Source organism: Cervus elaphus, chromosome 20 (genome assembly GCF_910594005.1).
Source record: "Cervus elaphus chromosome 20, mCerEla1.1, whole genome shotgun sequence".
Classification (NCBI taxonomy): Eukaryota; Metazoa; Chordata; class Mammalia; order Artiodactyla; family Cervidae; genus Cervus; species Cervus elaphus.
The window spans coordinates 99070286-99087578 of record NC_057834.1 but is presented as its reverse complement, the minus strand read 5'-3'; the positions used below and the strand labels follow the sequence as shown (position 1 = coordinate 99087578).

The 17293-nt window shown below is 40.2% G+C and overlaps 1 protein-coding gene across 1 annotated transcript in view; it reads right to left on the bottom strand.

Annotated features, from left to right (window-relative positions):
* Positions 1 to 8031: 8031 nt before the first annotated feature.
* Positions 8032 to 17293, bottom strand: part of LOC122676785 (translation initiation factor IF-2-like) — a 29917-nt gene continuing 20655 nt past the window's right edge. Inside the window, exon 3 of the mRNA XM_043876360.1 lies at positions 8032 to 8202. Coding sequence (XP_043732295.1) covers positions 8159 to 8202 — 44 coding nt within the window. The 3' untranslated portion in view covers positions 8032 to 8158. The remainder of the gene's footprint in view (positions 8203 to 17293) is intronic.

Below are 17293 nucleotides of genomic sequence, written 5' to 3'. Positions count from 1 at the left end.
TTGAGAGTCCCTTGGACTGCAAGGAGATCCAACCGGTCCATTCTAAAGGAAATCAGTCCTGAATGTTCATTGGAAGGTCTGATGTTGAAGCTGAAACTCCAATACTTTGGCCATCTGATGTGAAGAGCTGACTCATTTGAAAAGATCCTGATACTGGGAAAGATGAGGGCAGGAGGAGAAGGGGATGACAGAGGATGAGATGGTTGGATGGCATCACCGACTCAATAGACATGGGTTTGGGTCGACTCCAGCAGTTGGTAATGGACAGGGTGGCCTGGCGTGCTGTGGTTCATTGGGTCACAAAGAGTCAGACACGACTGAATGACTGAACTGAACTGAACTGAACAGTGTAAGATCCAGGAGGGTAGAAATTATCTGCTTTTTCCTCTATCAATCATTAATGCTCAGAAGAGTGCCTGGAACATCATAGGTGCTCAATAAATATTTGCTACAAGAATAAATGAATAATAGACAATGGCTAAGTTTATTAATTCTGTTTCCCATGAGAAGAAAACAATATTACATGGAGGCATAAGAGAACTTTCAGACGTCAGTGAGGCTCTTCCTTACTCTCTACTATTTTACCACTATCATTGTTGTTTCTCTCTAAGCTGCCACCGTATAACTAATGAGAAAGCAATGATACAATATGCATTTTTCAACTCTGCAGTTTTATTTCCTCCGATCATTTCAACACGACAATTATTTTCAACCACCTTTTTTACTTTTGACTGAAGTCCTTACTTCAAATAGATTCATATGGCAGAATTGATAACACCTCAGTGAGAAAACAGTACTTTGCATTTCTTCAGGAGAAAATGTGTCTAGCCAGCACACTAATTAGACAGCTCTCTCTGATAATCAGGAGCAGAAAAATTGTGTGGTATGTTAAAGAAAATGAGCAAACCAATAGGTGTATTCACCTTACAGGACATTAATAGTGTAAAAAAAAAAATCACTAAATTCTCTCTAAAATAGTCAAGCAGAGATAATCCATAGAATCTACTTACTTATTATTTTTCTAAATGCTATCTATTTTGTTTCAATCTTGCCTATTAATTTTTTCAGTGAAGCTGGTGATTGGTGATTTATGCAGCCTGGCAGAGCTGGGGGCACACATCCACTGTCCTGACTCACCTGCAAAAAAACAATCCCCATCCTCCCTCCTACTCCTGTAAAACACAAGAGGTACACCTTTCCCCTGTCAGGGTACTTTCTCCACTTGGCACTGGCCTTACGCCTCATCTTGTCCCTCCTTAGGGACTGGTTACAGTTAACTGTTTATTATCATACCTACCTTCTTCCCATTCACCAGTGTCTGGCTCATAATAAATGCTGTAGAAACTTCTACCTAATTCTTCAGCATCCACGCTTACACTCTTTACTTACTATCAAGACCCCTATAATATTGAAGCAGCAAGGTACCCAACAAAAGCCATTTTCCAGGTTTCCTTACCACTATGTGTGGCCGTGTGACTAAGCTCTGTTCAATGAGACATGCATAGCAGTTGATAGAGGGGTTTCTGGGAAGTCTTTTTAATAGGGGAGACGGACACACGGAGAAATCTTGCTCTTGTTCCCTGCCCCACTCCTTCCTCCAGATGGGTGGAAAGTGGATGCGATAGCTAGAGCTCCAGCAGCCATCTGGGACCGTAAGATGCCATGGGGGATGAAAGCCACACAGTAAGAATGGTGGCGAGAAAGATGGAGGGAGTCCATGTCCCTGATGATTTTGAGGAGATGCCCTGGAGCACTTACCTCTATTTTGAGACCAAACTAATGTTTTTAACTCACTGTTATTCATGGTCTTGATATTCCTATTTGAATAATCCTTATGAATGCAGTGAATTCATGGAGTTAAGGGATTAAGAAAAGGTGACAAGAATACACAGATGAACTATACAAAAGGGTCTTAATGACCCAGATAACCATGATGGTGTGGTTATTCACCTAGAGCCAGATATCCTTGAGTGCAAAGTCAAGTGGGCCTTAGGAAGCATTAACAAAGCTAGTGGTGATGATGAATTCCAGCTGAGCTCTTTCAAATCCTAAAAGGTGATGTGGTTAAAGTGCCGCACTCAATATGCCAACAAATTTGGAAAACTCAGCAGTGGCCACAGGACTGGAAAAGGTCAGTTTTCATTCCAATCCCAAAGAAAGGCAATGCCAAAGAATGTTCAAACTACCATACAATTGCGCTCATTTCACATGCTAGCAAGGTAACGCTCAAAATCCTTCAAGCTAGTCTCCAGTAGTATGTGAACCGAGAACTTTCAGATGTACAAGCTGGATTTAGAAAAGGCAGAGGAACCAGAGATCAAATTGCCAACGTACCTTGGATCACAGAGAAAGCAAGGGAATTGCAAAAAAAGAACATCTACTTCTGCTTCATTGACTATGCTATAGCTTTTGACTGTGGATCACAACAAACTGGAAAATTATTCAAGAGATGGGAATACCAGGCCACTTTACCTGTCTCCTGAGAAACCTGTGTGCAGGCCAAGAAGCAACAGTTAGAACCAGACATGGAAGAATGGACTGGTTCAAAATTGAGAAAGGAGTTTGTCAAGGTCATATATTGTCATCCCACTTATTTAACTTCATGCAGAGTTGTTGTTCAGTTGCTAAGTTGTGTCCAACTCTTTGAGACCCCGTGAACTGCAGCACATCAGGCTTTCCTTCATTATCTCTGAGAGTTTGCTCAAACTCATGTCCATTGAGTCAGTTGTGCAGAGTACATCATGCGAAATGCCTGGCAGGATGAATCCCAAGCTGGAATCAAGATTGCTGGGAGAAATATCAACAACCTCAGATATGCAGATGACACCACTCTAATGGCAGAATGTGAAGAGGAACTAAAGAGCCTCTTGATGAGGGTGAAAGAGGAGAAAAAGCTGGCTTAAAACTCAACATTAAAAAAAAAGAGAGAGACAATCATGGCAGCTGGTCCCGCCACTTCATAGCAAATAGATGGGGAGGAAGTGGAAACAGTGACAGATTTTATTTTCTTGGGCTCCAAAATCACTGCAGATGGCGACTGCAGCCATGAAATTAAAAGATGCTTGCTCCTTGGACGGAAAGCTATGGCAAACCTAGATAGCATATTAAAAAGTAGAGAGATCACTTTGTGACAAAGGTCTGTATAGTCAAAGCCCTGGTTTTCCCAGTAGTCATGTATGGATGTGAGAGTTGGACCATAAAGAAGGCTGAGTGCTGAAGAATTAATGCTTTTGAATTGTGGTACTGGGATAGATTCTTGAGAGCAAGGAAATTTGGACAGCAAGGAAATCAAACCAGTCAATCCTAAAGGGAATAAATCCTTAATATTTATTGGAAGGGCTGATGCTAAAGCTGAAGCTCCAATTCTTTGGCCACTTGAAGTGAAGAGCCAACTCACTGGAAAAGACCCAGATGCTGGGAAAGATTGAAGGTAGGAGGAAAAGGAGGCAACAGAGGATGAGATGGTTGGATGGCATCACCGACTCAATGGACATGAGTTTGAGCAAACTCCAAGAGATCATGAAGGACAGGGAAGCTTGGTATGCTGTGGTCCATGGGGGTCACAAAGAGGCAGACACAACTTAGCAACTGAACAACAATATGCAGTAAGCAATCAGAAATTAATTTTTCTAAGAAGGGGGGGAATACACCCCTTTGGTGGTCATCTATCATCTGCCCAGCTATCCTTTCTTGGGAACTGCCCCTTGCCTCCTGTCTGCATGTTCCCTCAGTGTTACCCTGGCCAGTTAGCTGCAGGTATTGGTGTGGGTTATATCCTAACCCAAGGCAGGCCAACCAAATGCCTTTCCAGGACTTGACTCTGGTTTTTAACAGTTGGGCTAGAAGTGCACACCTGATCTAAGCTGGACCAACCAAAGGCCTTCCCCAGGAATTCTGGAGGGATAGTGTCTCTCCAATGACAGGATTTTAGATGCAAAGCTCAGAAGCTGTCATGCTTCTTTCCCTTGCGTGACCAGAATTTACAAAGGAGGGTTGTCTGCAGACAGAGGGCAAGAAGAATAAACACGTGAACAGAAAAGGGCAAAGAGAAGAGATGGAATGGGAGCCCCAATTCAGAGGTTCAGAGTTCCTGCTTTTAACTGTTATTAAGGTTCAATTACATTCATGACCTAACATCTAAGAGGAACCTTTACCATACAGTCATCTCTTTGCTTCAGCTACTTACAGCTGTATTTATGCTATTTGTAATTGAGAATCCTAATACAACCCCCAAGAATTAAAAAGAAAAAAGCTTTGTATTTTGCTCCTAGAATCTATATGGTTTTCTTTTAATAATGATTAGCAGTGGTGGTCTTTATCTTGCAAATTAATTTACCTGAAATTCAACAGGGACTACTGTACAGACATATATTTGGGGCTGTTTTCAGTAAATTGTTAGTAAACTGGAGTTAAACCTCAAGCCGGCCTGATAACTTCTTCCCAGATCAACCCATTTGCAATTGAAATCAGGAGACATGGCCATAAATGCAATTCAGCTTGGAAAAAAAAAAAAAAACACCATAAATTTTAAAAGCCTGTGCAAAAACACTGAATTGTGTTATCAACTCATGGTACTTCCTGTTTGCACAACTAAAATTAGAAACAAAATTCTAAAGTTTTTGCTTTCATAGATGTTTATAACTGTCATCTTTCCATCTCAAACAATTATGCCTGGATAAAGATACTGCAAAGAGTCGGACACGACTGGCCGACTGAACAACAACAACAACGAAGATGTTGCACACCATCTGAGAAGTGGAAAATACCTTTAAAATAAGTGACTGGGTTTCATAATGTTAGTAAAGTATGCTAACCAAAATGTTCAAGCCAACTAATGCAATCCTTTTCTATGACTACGTAAACAAAAATCTTTTGCACAGTACCAAGTTTTATGTGGCATAACGTGTGAAAGAGAAAGCATCTTATCTGTGTTTGTGCAGAAACCAGGTAACCTTGTCATAAACTGGAGAAAAAATGACTTAAGCATTACCTCCCACTTCTGCTGTGAATAGGCTTAAGGGCTACTAGGTGTCACAACCATTAACACAAACTTGACAGAAACTAAATCTCAGTGCACAAACTAAAAAAAAATTTGAGCTGCTCTAAATGAGTCCTGTGAATTCATACTGGGCTCTTCCCAAATGTTTAACTTCCCAATAGCTTGTGAGGTATTATCATAACCACTTTATAGCTGAAAAACTGTCAGAGAACTGCAGCACTGTGCCAGGGTCACCAAGCTTGTGAGACTTTGAACATAGGTCACCTCACTCCCAACCCATGTGCATAACTCAACACTGTTCTACTGTGAATTTCTCAGCTGTGGTTTTAAATTGTTTCTTTAACATTTGCTATGCAAACCTAGAGTTTTCTTATTGGTAGTAATACTGTATACAGCCCCAAGAATACAGCCACTATACCAAGAGAATATTAAAGTCAGCAGGTATGTGTAATAATACAGCAATTACAAAAAGCACACTTGTGAAGTATGATCATATTCAGCAATAATAAATCATTTAAAAACTAGGCTTATCCACCAAATCCAACACATGATTCTGGACTGAATCCGATGCTGAGGGCAAATCTGCTAACGAGACTAATATTGGACATTCAACAAAATTTTAATATGGACTGCAGTTTATTTTTAAAATGCTGTATCAATGTTAAAATTTCCTGCACTTGAGACTTTCCTGGTGGTCCAGTGGTTAAGAATGCCTTGCAATTCAGGGGATGTGGGTACGATCCCTGGTCGGGGAACTAAGATCCCTTATGCCTAGGCACAATTAAGCCCATGCACCCAACTAGCAAGTTGGTGCTGCAACTAAAACCTCATGCAGACAAATAAATATATATACATATATATAGTTTTTAAAATTTCCTGATTTTTGATACATACTATGAATACTTAAAAGCATATCTTTATATGAAAACACAATGGAGTATTAACAGCTAAAGGGCTGTTATATATTCTAGCAACTTCACTCAGATGATTGAGTGAAGAAATTGTATCTCAAAGGAGATAGAATGAGAGAGAGATAATAAAACAAAAGCGACATGTTAAAAATATCTAGTAAAGGCATATGGGAATTCTTTGCCTGTGTTATTTTCATGGTTTTTCTATAAGTTTGAAATTATTTAAAAATATAAAGTTAATTTTAAAAGAGCACCAGGTTTAGACATAGGGGTTCTGGATTCAAGCTCAGATTTCCCATTACTCAACTAAGTGACATTTGCCATTTCACATAACTTCTCTGGACCATGTAAAATATAGAAGTTATTCAACTGTAGGCTGGCATTCCATCATACAAATAAACCTCAGCTCATCCATTCCCCTACATGGGATAGTTTTGACTTTTTCACCATCACAAACAGTGCTGCAGGGAGAAGCTGTATACATGCTTCCTTGTGCTCACATGCAAGCTTGTCCCATATTATTGACAGGAATAAATTCAATATTGACAGGAATAAATTCAAGAATATGAGTGAGTGGGGGAAAAAAGCACACTATAAAAGGATACATCAATGTAATTCTATTTATACAAATTTTCAGACACTAAAATTCTCCATAAAAATACAAAATCATACACTGGATTCATGTATCCCAGCATCACCGTAGAGCTTACCTCTAGGCGGGAGGGAGCAAGAAGGGAAGGATAGGGCGGACTTTGGCTGTATCTATAATGCTGTATTTCTTAGAGAGAAAGAGAAGCAGAGGGAGAGACTGTGAGAGAGACACAGAAAGTGTCTTGTAAGTGTGTGTAGATGTAATTTAACAGAATTGAACAGGCATATACTGAGAAAATACATTATGCAGGGCATTGAGCTACCCACCAGGGAGCCACAAGAAAACACAGTTTTCTATACTTTGAAAGAAAAAGGACTCTGATGCTATATTAAAGAAAAAGCTTGGTTAATCATTTCTTTGAGATAATGAAACTTAAGCTACAATTGGGCTTCCCTGGTGGCTCAGGGGTAAAAATAAATTTGCCTACCCATGCAGAAGATGCAAGAGTCGTAGGTTCAATCCCTGGGTTGAGAAGATCCCCTGGTGTAGGAAATGGCAACCAGCTCCATTGTCTTGCCTGGCAAATCCCATAGACAGACGAGCTTGGCAGACTATAATCCATGGGGTCACAAGAGAATCAGACTCGATTCAGCAACAATTAGAGGAGCTAGTGAATATGGGTGTTAAGGGCAGGCTTTGGTTAGAGAAGTGCTTTTAGCCATAGATTCCTGATGTGGAGACAGGAGCTTTTCATTCTTAGCATTGTTTGCTCAGTGAACCACCTAAGGAAGTTACACCCCAGCAGTTAATACACATTGGAATTGACCATTCCTCCATTAATAGCTACAACTGAATAGCATGTTTTGAAACAGCAGAAAAGCACAAATGGAAAATATATTTGATCCAGAACTGGTGTCATTTAAAGTAAAATAAAGTGGAAATTTGGTAATTATCTAGTGAATTTCTGCAGCTTGATTACCAAACTTGGTAATTCAAGCAAAAAGTGTATCCATTGGTGAGTACGGACAATTGCAGCAAAACACATGTCTCTACTTCTGAGGGTCACTTTATGTAAAATTGAACAGAAAGGGGTTTATACATCAGGTCTCTTTTGGTACCAAATAGCAGAAAACTTGACTCAACTGAACCTAAACGAAAATAAGAATTTATTACAAAAGGTAACTTAAAATACAAGGGTAGATTAAACTTCAAGTACCTCTTGACCTGGGCTTCCCTGGTAGCTCAGCTGGTAAACAATCCACCTGCAATGCAGGAGACCCCAATCCAATTTCTGGGCCAGCAAGATCCCCTGCAGAAGGGATAGGCTGCCCACTCCAGTATTTTTGGGTCACTCTGGTGGCTCAGATGGTAAGGAATCTGCCTGCAATGTGGGATGCCTGGGTTCTATCCTGTGGTTGGGAAGATCCCCTGGAGGAGGACATGGCAACCTACTCCAGTATTCTTGCCTAGAGAATCCCCATGGACAGAAGAGCCTGGTGGGCTACAGTCCATGGAGTTGCAAAGAGTCTGACATGACTGAGCAACCAAGCACAGCACAGCAGCACCTCTTGACCCAGGAGCCAAGGTGATGGCATCAAGACTCAGTTCTTCCCCATCTCTTGGCCTGATCTGCAATGCTGTTCTTATTTGCAAGCTTCATACTGTGTCCGTGATCAAGTCACTCTCACAGCTAGTCATACCTGGAGGGGAAAAAGGTGGTCTCAACTGAGTAATTCCTACAAGAATTCCAATACTTGAGGTCCTTTGAATAACCTGCATCATTATCTCTAAGCTAATTAATCACTGGGGCTACCCAGGTGGTGAGCAGTGGTAAAAAAAAATCTGCCTGCCAATGCAGGAGACTCGAATTCAATCTCTGGGTCAGGAAGACCCTCTGGAGTAGGAAATTTCAACCTGTTCCAGTATTCTATAGCCTGTAGTCCATGGGATCACAAGGAGTCAGACACAACTGAGAGACTGAGCACACATGCATGCAATTAATCATTGTTGCTGGAGAATGCAATGTTCTCATCCGCCAGGCAAAGTCACATGACAAGGAGTTAGAGGTGGGATTAGTTCCACTCTCAGCACCCCTGGGGGATGAGGTGTTCTCAATGAACACTTCTCCCACTTTAAAGTGCATTAAATTGCTAGGGAACTTCTAAAATGCAGATTCTGACTCAGGAGATCTGGCGTAGACCCAGACAGTCTGCATTCATGACAATCCTGGCCATATAAAAATCTCAAGGAATATGTTAAACTACTGTTTAAGGATCTCAAGTGTTGTTAGTTACAGGCAAGGCCAGATACATAAATTACGGGGCCCAGTGCAAAATGAATTGAAGCTCCTTATTCAAAAATTATCAAGAATTGGTGAAGCAAAGTATTAAACCAAGAGCAGGATACTTTTAAGTTTGGGGTCTGTGCATCCTCACAGGTCCCACATCCATGAAACCAGTCTTCACTGCAGGTTTCTGTTTTGATGAATTTGCAGCCACAGCAAGATTTCTGTGAACAGTCTGAGAAAGGTTCAGGCAAACACTGATGTTCTTCTCTGCTCTTCTTGCAAAGAGATTCAGCTTCATCTTTGAACAAATGCTGAACATTTATTTGAAAATTGTCTCCTGGAAGGATCACCAGTTATTAGACTGCTTGTGGAGCCTACACATCTCTGTCTGACTCATTAGAAGAGCCCTGAAATGCTTACCCTTCTTAATTGCCATTGATTTTGCTCCCATATTAGGCTAGATACTCTTGCTGTGTGTCCCAAGGCATCTCACACTTTCACAGTCATAGCACTTGGCACATATTATTTCTGTTAACTAATTTAGTTGTCTGTCCTGGTGGCTTAGATGGTAAAGAATCCACCTGCAATGCAGGTTCCCTGGAGAAGGGAATGGCTATCCACTCCAGTATTCTTGCCTGGAGAATCCCATGGACAGAGGAGCCTGGTGGGCTACAGTCCATAGGGTCGCAAAGAGTCAGAAAAAACTGAGCAACTAACACACACTTCCCTCCCAGACCACAAGTTCAAGGAGAGTAGGGACAGTGTCTATCTTGTTAATGGACTCCTTGTCTGTAGAGTGTCTGGGACAATGTTTAACAAATAGCAGTTAACTGACTCAACAATTACAGTAATAGTTAACCTTTTTGGCACTTAAATTTTAGTCAGGCATTTAAATTTTAGCCCTTCTGGTGGGTGTGGTGGTATCCTACTGTGGTTTTAATCTGCATTTCCCTGATGATAAATTAGGTTGAACACCTTTTTGTGAAAATTGACTGGATTTAAGAATATTCTCTGTATTAGCTGGCTAGGACTGCCATAACTTGAAGTACCACAGTCTAGGTGGTTTAAACAATAGAAATTTATTTTCTCACAATTTTGGAGGCTAGAAGTTTGAGATCAAAGTGCGAGCAATGTTGGTTTCTTCTGAGGCCTCTGTCTTTGACTTGTAGATGGCTGTGTTCTCCTTGTCTTTACACGGTTGTCCCTCTATGGATGTCTGTGTCCTAATCTCCTCTTCTTCTAAGGATACTAGTCAAATTGGATTAGGGCCCATCCTAATAACCTCATTTTAACTTAATTACTCTTTTAAAGAGCCTTACAGTCACATTCTGTGGAACTGGGGGTTAAAACTTCAGAATATGCATTGAAGGGAGGGTGCATGATTCAGCTCATAACCCCCTCTTCTGTAGAAGTGTCTTCAAGTCTCTTGCCCATCTTTATTTTGAGTTATCTGCTATAAAGTCTTTATTGAATTTGTTACAATATTGCTTATGTCTTATGCTTTGGTTTTTTGGCCACAAGGCACGTTGAATCTTAGCTCCCTGACGAGTGATCAAACCGGCTCCCCGTGCATTGGAAGGTGAAGTCTCAACCACTGGACCGCCAGGGAAGTCCCTAGAATCTCTTTATATATCCTGGATTCTGTCTTCTTTGCCCTCTTCTCTCTCAGTGAACTCTAGCTTTACATATATTAGACCTTTTTATTGTGTTCCTCATGCCTCTTACATGTTTTGTCTCTCTTTCTCTCTCTGCTTCAGTATGGATATTTTATTCTGACCTATATCCAATTTTATTTTCTCTTTAGCTGCACTGAATCTACTATCAAATTAATCCATTCAGTGCTTACCTTTCATTTTTCAGTTCTAGAACTTCCATTGGATTCAGACTTACAGTTTTCCATTCTCTGACAAATTATCCACTTTGTTCTTTAATTTTAAACATATTCTCATAGTTATTTTAAAATCGTGTTTAAAAATGCCAACATTTGTATCTCCTGTGGCTCTGTTCATATTTTCTTTCTGGTTTAGGTCACTTTTGTAGGCTTCATTCTTTTTTTATTGAAGTTGAGACATGGTACATGAAGAAATATGAAGGCAATTTGAGGCTCTGGGTTGACTTTTACTTTTGGCAAGAATTTAGCCCAGAAGTAGATCATCTTAATTCAATCTGGGGTTAAAATAATGCAGAGCTAGGCTGGAGTTCTTGTGAAGCCTATTTGTTATTCCCATTGACTCCCAGGATGAAGTCTTTCAGGATCCCAACTGCCTGCCTGGCGAATTTACCAGGGAACCTTTTCTGAGCTCCATCTTTTTGCCCCTCCATTTTTGTTTTTTGTCCCTACAGCTTCTGGGACTCCTCATGGAACTTCTCAGCACACATCTATCTGGCATTTCTAAAATGAAATTTAAATGCCAAGCTCACACATCTTGGCTTTCTTTATTTTCAGGTCTTGGTCCTGCAAATTATCATTGTCTTTCCCAGACTCTTGCAAAACAGGTGTGTATGGGAAGAGATGACCAGAGTCAGCTTTTCAGATGACTTTCTCAGAGGGTCCCACTGTCAGGACACACTGGCTGGTCTGCTGAGCTGTGCTCAGGTGTCTCTTGGAACCAGTGATACTGTCTCTTAATCAAGAAGCCCCATCACCCATCTCAACTTTCTCCAACGGAAGCAGTGCACACCTGTGGACAAACAAGCCTTTAAAATATGTTCTCTACAGAATCAATGTTTTGAAGACATTTTTACAACTCCAAATCTGTGTATGTTTAAATTAGATATGAAAATGTCTGTCTCGAAGTTGGTTGTTGAATGTAAGCAAAGCGAGCAGAATGAGCACTCTGTGTGAGCAGTCTAATGTGAGAACTCTGCCTCATAACAGTTTGGAGAACGTGCTGGATTGAACACTGTCCCCCAAATTCATGTCTACCCAGAACCTCAAAATAGGATCTTATTTGGGGAAAAGGTCTTTGCAGATGTAATTAACTAAGTTAAGATAAAGTCACATGAGATTAGTGAAAGTGTTAATCGCTCAGTTGTGTCTGATTCTTTGACCCCAAGGAGTGTAGCCCATCAGGCTCCTCTGTCCATGGAATTCTCCAGGCAACAATACTAGAGTGGGTTGCCATTCCCTTCTCCAGGGGATCTTCCTGACCCAGGGATCAAACCCGGGTCTCTGCATTGCAGGTGGATTCTTTACCATCTTAGCCACCAGGGCAGCCCCCATAGGGTGGGCCCTAAATCAAATGACCAGTGTCCTCATTAGAAGATACGTGAAGACACAGGCAGAGACTGGATGTTGTCACAGTCATAGAATTCCAAGGACTGCTGGGAGACACCAGAAGCTGGGAAAGAAGGATTCTTCCTTAAAGCCTTCAGAGCGAGCACTGTCCACCTTGATTTCAGACTTCTTGCCTCCAGAACTGTGACAGAATGAATTTATATTGCTTAGGTCACCTGGTTTGTGGTAATTCATTGTAGCTGTCCTAAGAACTAATACAGGACTTCCCAGGTGGTGCAGTGGTAAAGAATCCACCTGCCAATGTAGGAGATAGAAGAGATAGGGGTTTGATCCCTGGGTCAGGAAGATCCCCTGACATAGGAAATGGCAACCCACTCCAGTATTCTTGCCTGGAAAATTTCATGAACAGAGAAACCTGGCGGGCTATAGCCCATGGGGTCGCTAAGTCAGACATGACTGAGCACGCAAGCATGCCCACATGCAAGAACTATTACAGTGACTAACAAATTTAACCACAACTTCTCCCATTAGTAGCATTAAATCTGAGCCACTGTCTTGATTATAATTGGGATTTATTTTATAGAAGTGACTGAGTGATGACAGAGAGAGGACAATGCCACTGAAAAAAGCATTATTACTCACAGTTCCCAAGGGAAGAGGGCGTACTTGCCAGGCTGGGCCACGTAGGAAAGTTCCAGGATTGGTCAGGAGGCAGTAAGAGTGAGGGGAGAACATGGTCTAGAGTCTTTTAGGGGGTGTTCATAGAAAGGAATGAACAAGGCAGAGTAGGCAAGTTTTAGCAAGTTTAGGACTGGGTAGCTTAAATAATTCCAGTGGGCTCTGGGCTACAGGCAGGAGATACAAGAGACTTGAGTCAGGAAGATCCCCTGAGGGAGGAAATGGCAACCCACTCCAATATTCTTGCTGGAAAGTCCCATGGACAGAAAATCCTGGCGAGTTACAATCCATGGGATCACATAGAGTCAGACACAACTAAGCGACTGAGCACACACACATTGGACTATAAGAGTAGTCTTTACTTGTCTGATACTTGGACATGGGGTGGTTTGAGGAAGAAGAAATATTGACTTGATGTGTGGAAAATTATGTAAAGGAAGTATTCAGGGATATGAACTTCAAATTAGTGTTATGGACTGACTGTTTATGTCCCCACAAATTCATATGCTGAAGTCCCAACATCCAATGTGATGGTATTTGGAGGTGAGCATTCGGGAGGCATAACTGTGCTTAGATTAAGTCATGAGGGTAGGACCTTCCTGATCGGTTTAGAGTCTTTGTAAGAAGGGGATGAGAGGGAGAGATCTCTCTCCATGAGAATGGGCCAAGGAAAGGCCAGCTAAGCACACAGCAAGAAGGCAGCCATAAGCAAGCCAGGAAGAGACTTTCACCAGGAACAAATCTGCTGGCACCTTGATCTTGATCTCCCTAGTCTCCAGAACTCTATGTAGATATCTGTTGTTTATGCCATCCAGTTTATGGCATTTTGTTATAGCAGCTTGAGTTAGGATAGTTGGTTTATATATGAAAAGAATGTTTGAAGGCAAATTGCTTACTCTCTTAGGAATTAGCTAGCCCTGGGAGGCACAGTCTCTCCTTGGGTCAGCAAGTCCCCAAAATGTCAAAGTATCATAAAACACAGGAAGTAAAAAACAAAAACAAAAAACATGATTGTCAAATTTATAAGCTTTTGCACAGCAAAGGAAACCATAAACAAAATGAAAGACAAACTATGGACTGGGAGAAAATATTTCCAAATAATTCAACTCAAAATGGTTTAATTTCCAAAATATACAAACAGCTCATACAACTCAACATTTAAAAAAATAAAATCCAATCAAAAAATGAGCTGAAGATCTAAATAGACATTTCCCCAAAGAAGACATACAGAGAGCCAACAGGCACATGAAAAGATACTCATCTCTAATTGTTAGAGAAATTCAAATCACAACTGCAAACAATTATCACCTCACACTGGTCAGAATGATCATCATCAACAAATCTACAAATAATAAATGCTGGAGAGGGTGTGGAGAGAAAGGAACTCTCCTACACTGTTGGTAAACTGGTGGTCATTATGGAAAACAGTATGAAATTTCCTTAAAAAACTAAAAATACAACCACCATATGACCCAGCAATCTCACTCCTGGTCATGTATCTGGAAAAAATAAAAACTCTAATTTGAAAGTATATGCACCCCAATGTCCATAGCCACACTATTTTCAATAGCCAAGACTTGGAAGCAATCTAAGTGTCCATCAACAAATGAATGGATAAAGAATATATGGCATATCTGAACCACTTTGCTGTATACCTGAAACTGACACAATATTGTAAATCAACTATACATCAATGATAAGTATATAAATAAATAAAAACATGATCATTACAGACATACAGACAGAAGTTACCAGAAGCAGAAGCAGAAAAGAGAAGTTGAGACAGAAGAAGGCAGAACCTGAAATTATCTTTCTTTTCAGAGCCAAATTTCTTGAAAGAATAACTTACATTTCTTGCTTATTTCTCATTTATTCCTTGCCAACTACAATTTGACTTTTCCCCTTACCTCTAAAAAATTCCTCTTATGCCAAATTCAATGAATGCTTTCACATATGTCACCTTTATATGAATCCCTTCATTTTCCCCTGTCCTCTACGGGTAGAACTGGTCTCTCCTGCATTAGCATTCTTTGGGTACCTTATGGAAAATTTTAGCAAATGCCTTAAATAATTCACTGTACACATTTGTTTATATAAATATTCCTCTACCAAAATGTAAACTACCAAACTCTAAATTTCTATCCTTAATATTTAGAATTGCTCCTATTCTTAATGTTTAGAACCTAACACAGGCTAGGCTCCCAATAAATATTGTACAAATGAATTTAAGGACTAAAAGTACTCCTCTGAAGCAGAACTTATCATTTTGGACAGTTTCTTGAGTTTCTAAGTGAGTTCCTTCCTCAGTGTCTATGGCCTCTTTGTCTTTCTGATTTTTCTCCAATTTCTTACTGTTTCTTTTCTATCCCTTTTTTCTCACTTTCTTCCAAGATTAGTGTTTCCAAGTGTTCCCTAGCATTCCCAAGGACTTCATAAAATCTCCCTGGATGATCTCATGTACTTTCCTGTTTTCAGTTACCACCTTCACGCTGATGACTTCAACAGCTGTATGTCTTGGCTACTACTTCCTCCATCATAGCCCCAAACTGCCTCAAACTCAGCATGTCCAAAGCTGAATTCACTATCCCCCTTTCTGTGACATTTCATAATCTCCTGGTCAGGCCCTATATGAAATCAGTTACTAAATGTCTCTTAATTCCACATTCTCTTCTGCATCTCTCTGCCCCAGTCACAAAGGACCCATTCTCTCCTTCCTCCAGGTCATTCTTTCTATTTGAAGACTTAAAAAGAGAATCAGGTCAATGTTTTTTGTGCTTCAGTAGTTCTCTGTATACCTCAGGATGATCATCTTTCCCTAAACATAACACTCCTCTTCCTTCGTCTTCTACCTCGAAGATCCCTCCTGTCTCATTAGCCAGCCAGTCTCTCGGCCATATAAATAACTTTAATGTGTGCCTTCTATGTGCAAAACCCTGGGCTCAAGTATCTTTCTTCAAAAAGCTTCCCTGATCTGTCTCCTCATTTTTATAAGATGGTCACATTCATAGAATTTGTCAAACTTTATTATGATTACTTACTACATATTTTTTCCCTCAGCTTTATTGAGGTATGGTTGAGAAAATAAAATTGTAAGATATTTAAAGTGTACAACATGATGATTTTGATACATACATACATTTGTGAAAGGATTTCGCCTTCATCAAGTTAATTAACACATCAATCAACTCACACATTTCCCTTTATTCTAGTGAAAACATTTAAGTTCTATCTTTTAGCAAATTTCAACTTGTGTCTCTTATCATCTCTTTCCTGTGGAGCCTATCATAACATCCAACCCATATCAGGCATTTAACAAATTACCACTAATGGGATGGATGGTTGAATCTTTCATGGGTCCTCACAAAAGACAAATGAGAATCTTACAATCTGACCAACCCTACGTGTCAGCGTGTTTCCCAGCACTTCCCCCATGCATCTTTATGTTTCATACAAATTATTTAAACCTTTCCAAGCTCAGCCTACACCTTGATTCCTTACATCTAACCATACAATCCATCTCCATCGACGATCTTTTGACACTCTTTTGGAAAGTTCCTATTCATCCTTCCACGCCCAACACAAGTGTCCATCTTATGTAACTGTTTCTTATTCCTTCAGAATAAAAGAGGTAGATAATCTTCTGATTATTCCCATAGAAGTTTATACATTCTAAATATTACTCTTGCACATACGCTGTTTCTTAAAAAAAAAAATCTTTATTATCTGTTTTATTCACCAAAATGTGAAAAGATTGAAGAGATGGAATGTCTACCCATCTTGGTATTCTTAGCAACTGGCACCACAAACTGAATGAATGGTTGACTGGCTAAACACATGTTCAAATATGGGCTTTAGGAAGATTAAATTGGCAAAAGAGTAGGAATACAATACAAAGGCAATGAATACCTGAAGTAGGATGCTGGTAGTGATGATAGAAATACTAAGACTATTCAGGTGGCCATGTTAAAAGGAATTGACAACCCAGCAAAAGTTAAGAAGGAGAAAGAATAAAATTAACTCTAAATTCAGTTTTATTCAGTTATGCATGCCTTTGAAAATCTAAAGAAAGCTAATGACATCATTCCTGGGGTGGTGGGAAGCACATATGCTCATTCACAAACGCTTCTTTGCATATTAAATCAGGAGATTCCTTCCCTTGTTAAATATCCCTACTTTAGTCCATACACTACTACTTTAAGTTGTGAGATGGGATGATTTGAAGGATGGTGATACCACTAAGCAACCTATGACCTACTTGAAAAATAGCTGGTTTAGAGGAGCAAAGGGAAGGCAGGTTTTGCGAATACAGAACACCTTCGAGTGTGCATGATTTTGACTACTCTAGAGAGACCTTTGAGGAGGACAACGTGTGCAATTTCTGAGGATACTGAAGCCTGAGGCACTGCTTTATACCAGTAAGTGACTCAGTAGTTAGCCAAGCTGAGTGCCTGGCAAATGAAACTTAACTTTTTAATGCACTAGGCCTAAAGAAGTGAAAAAGATCAGCTTGTGGAATGGGTATAGGCAGAGGAAACTCACGACTTCAAAGGCTAAGTTTACATTATGAACTCAGACAATCATTCCTTAT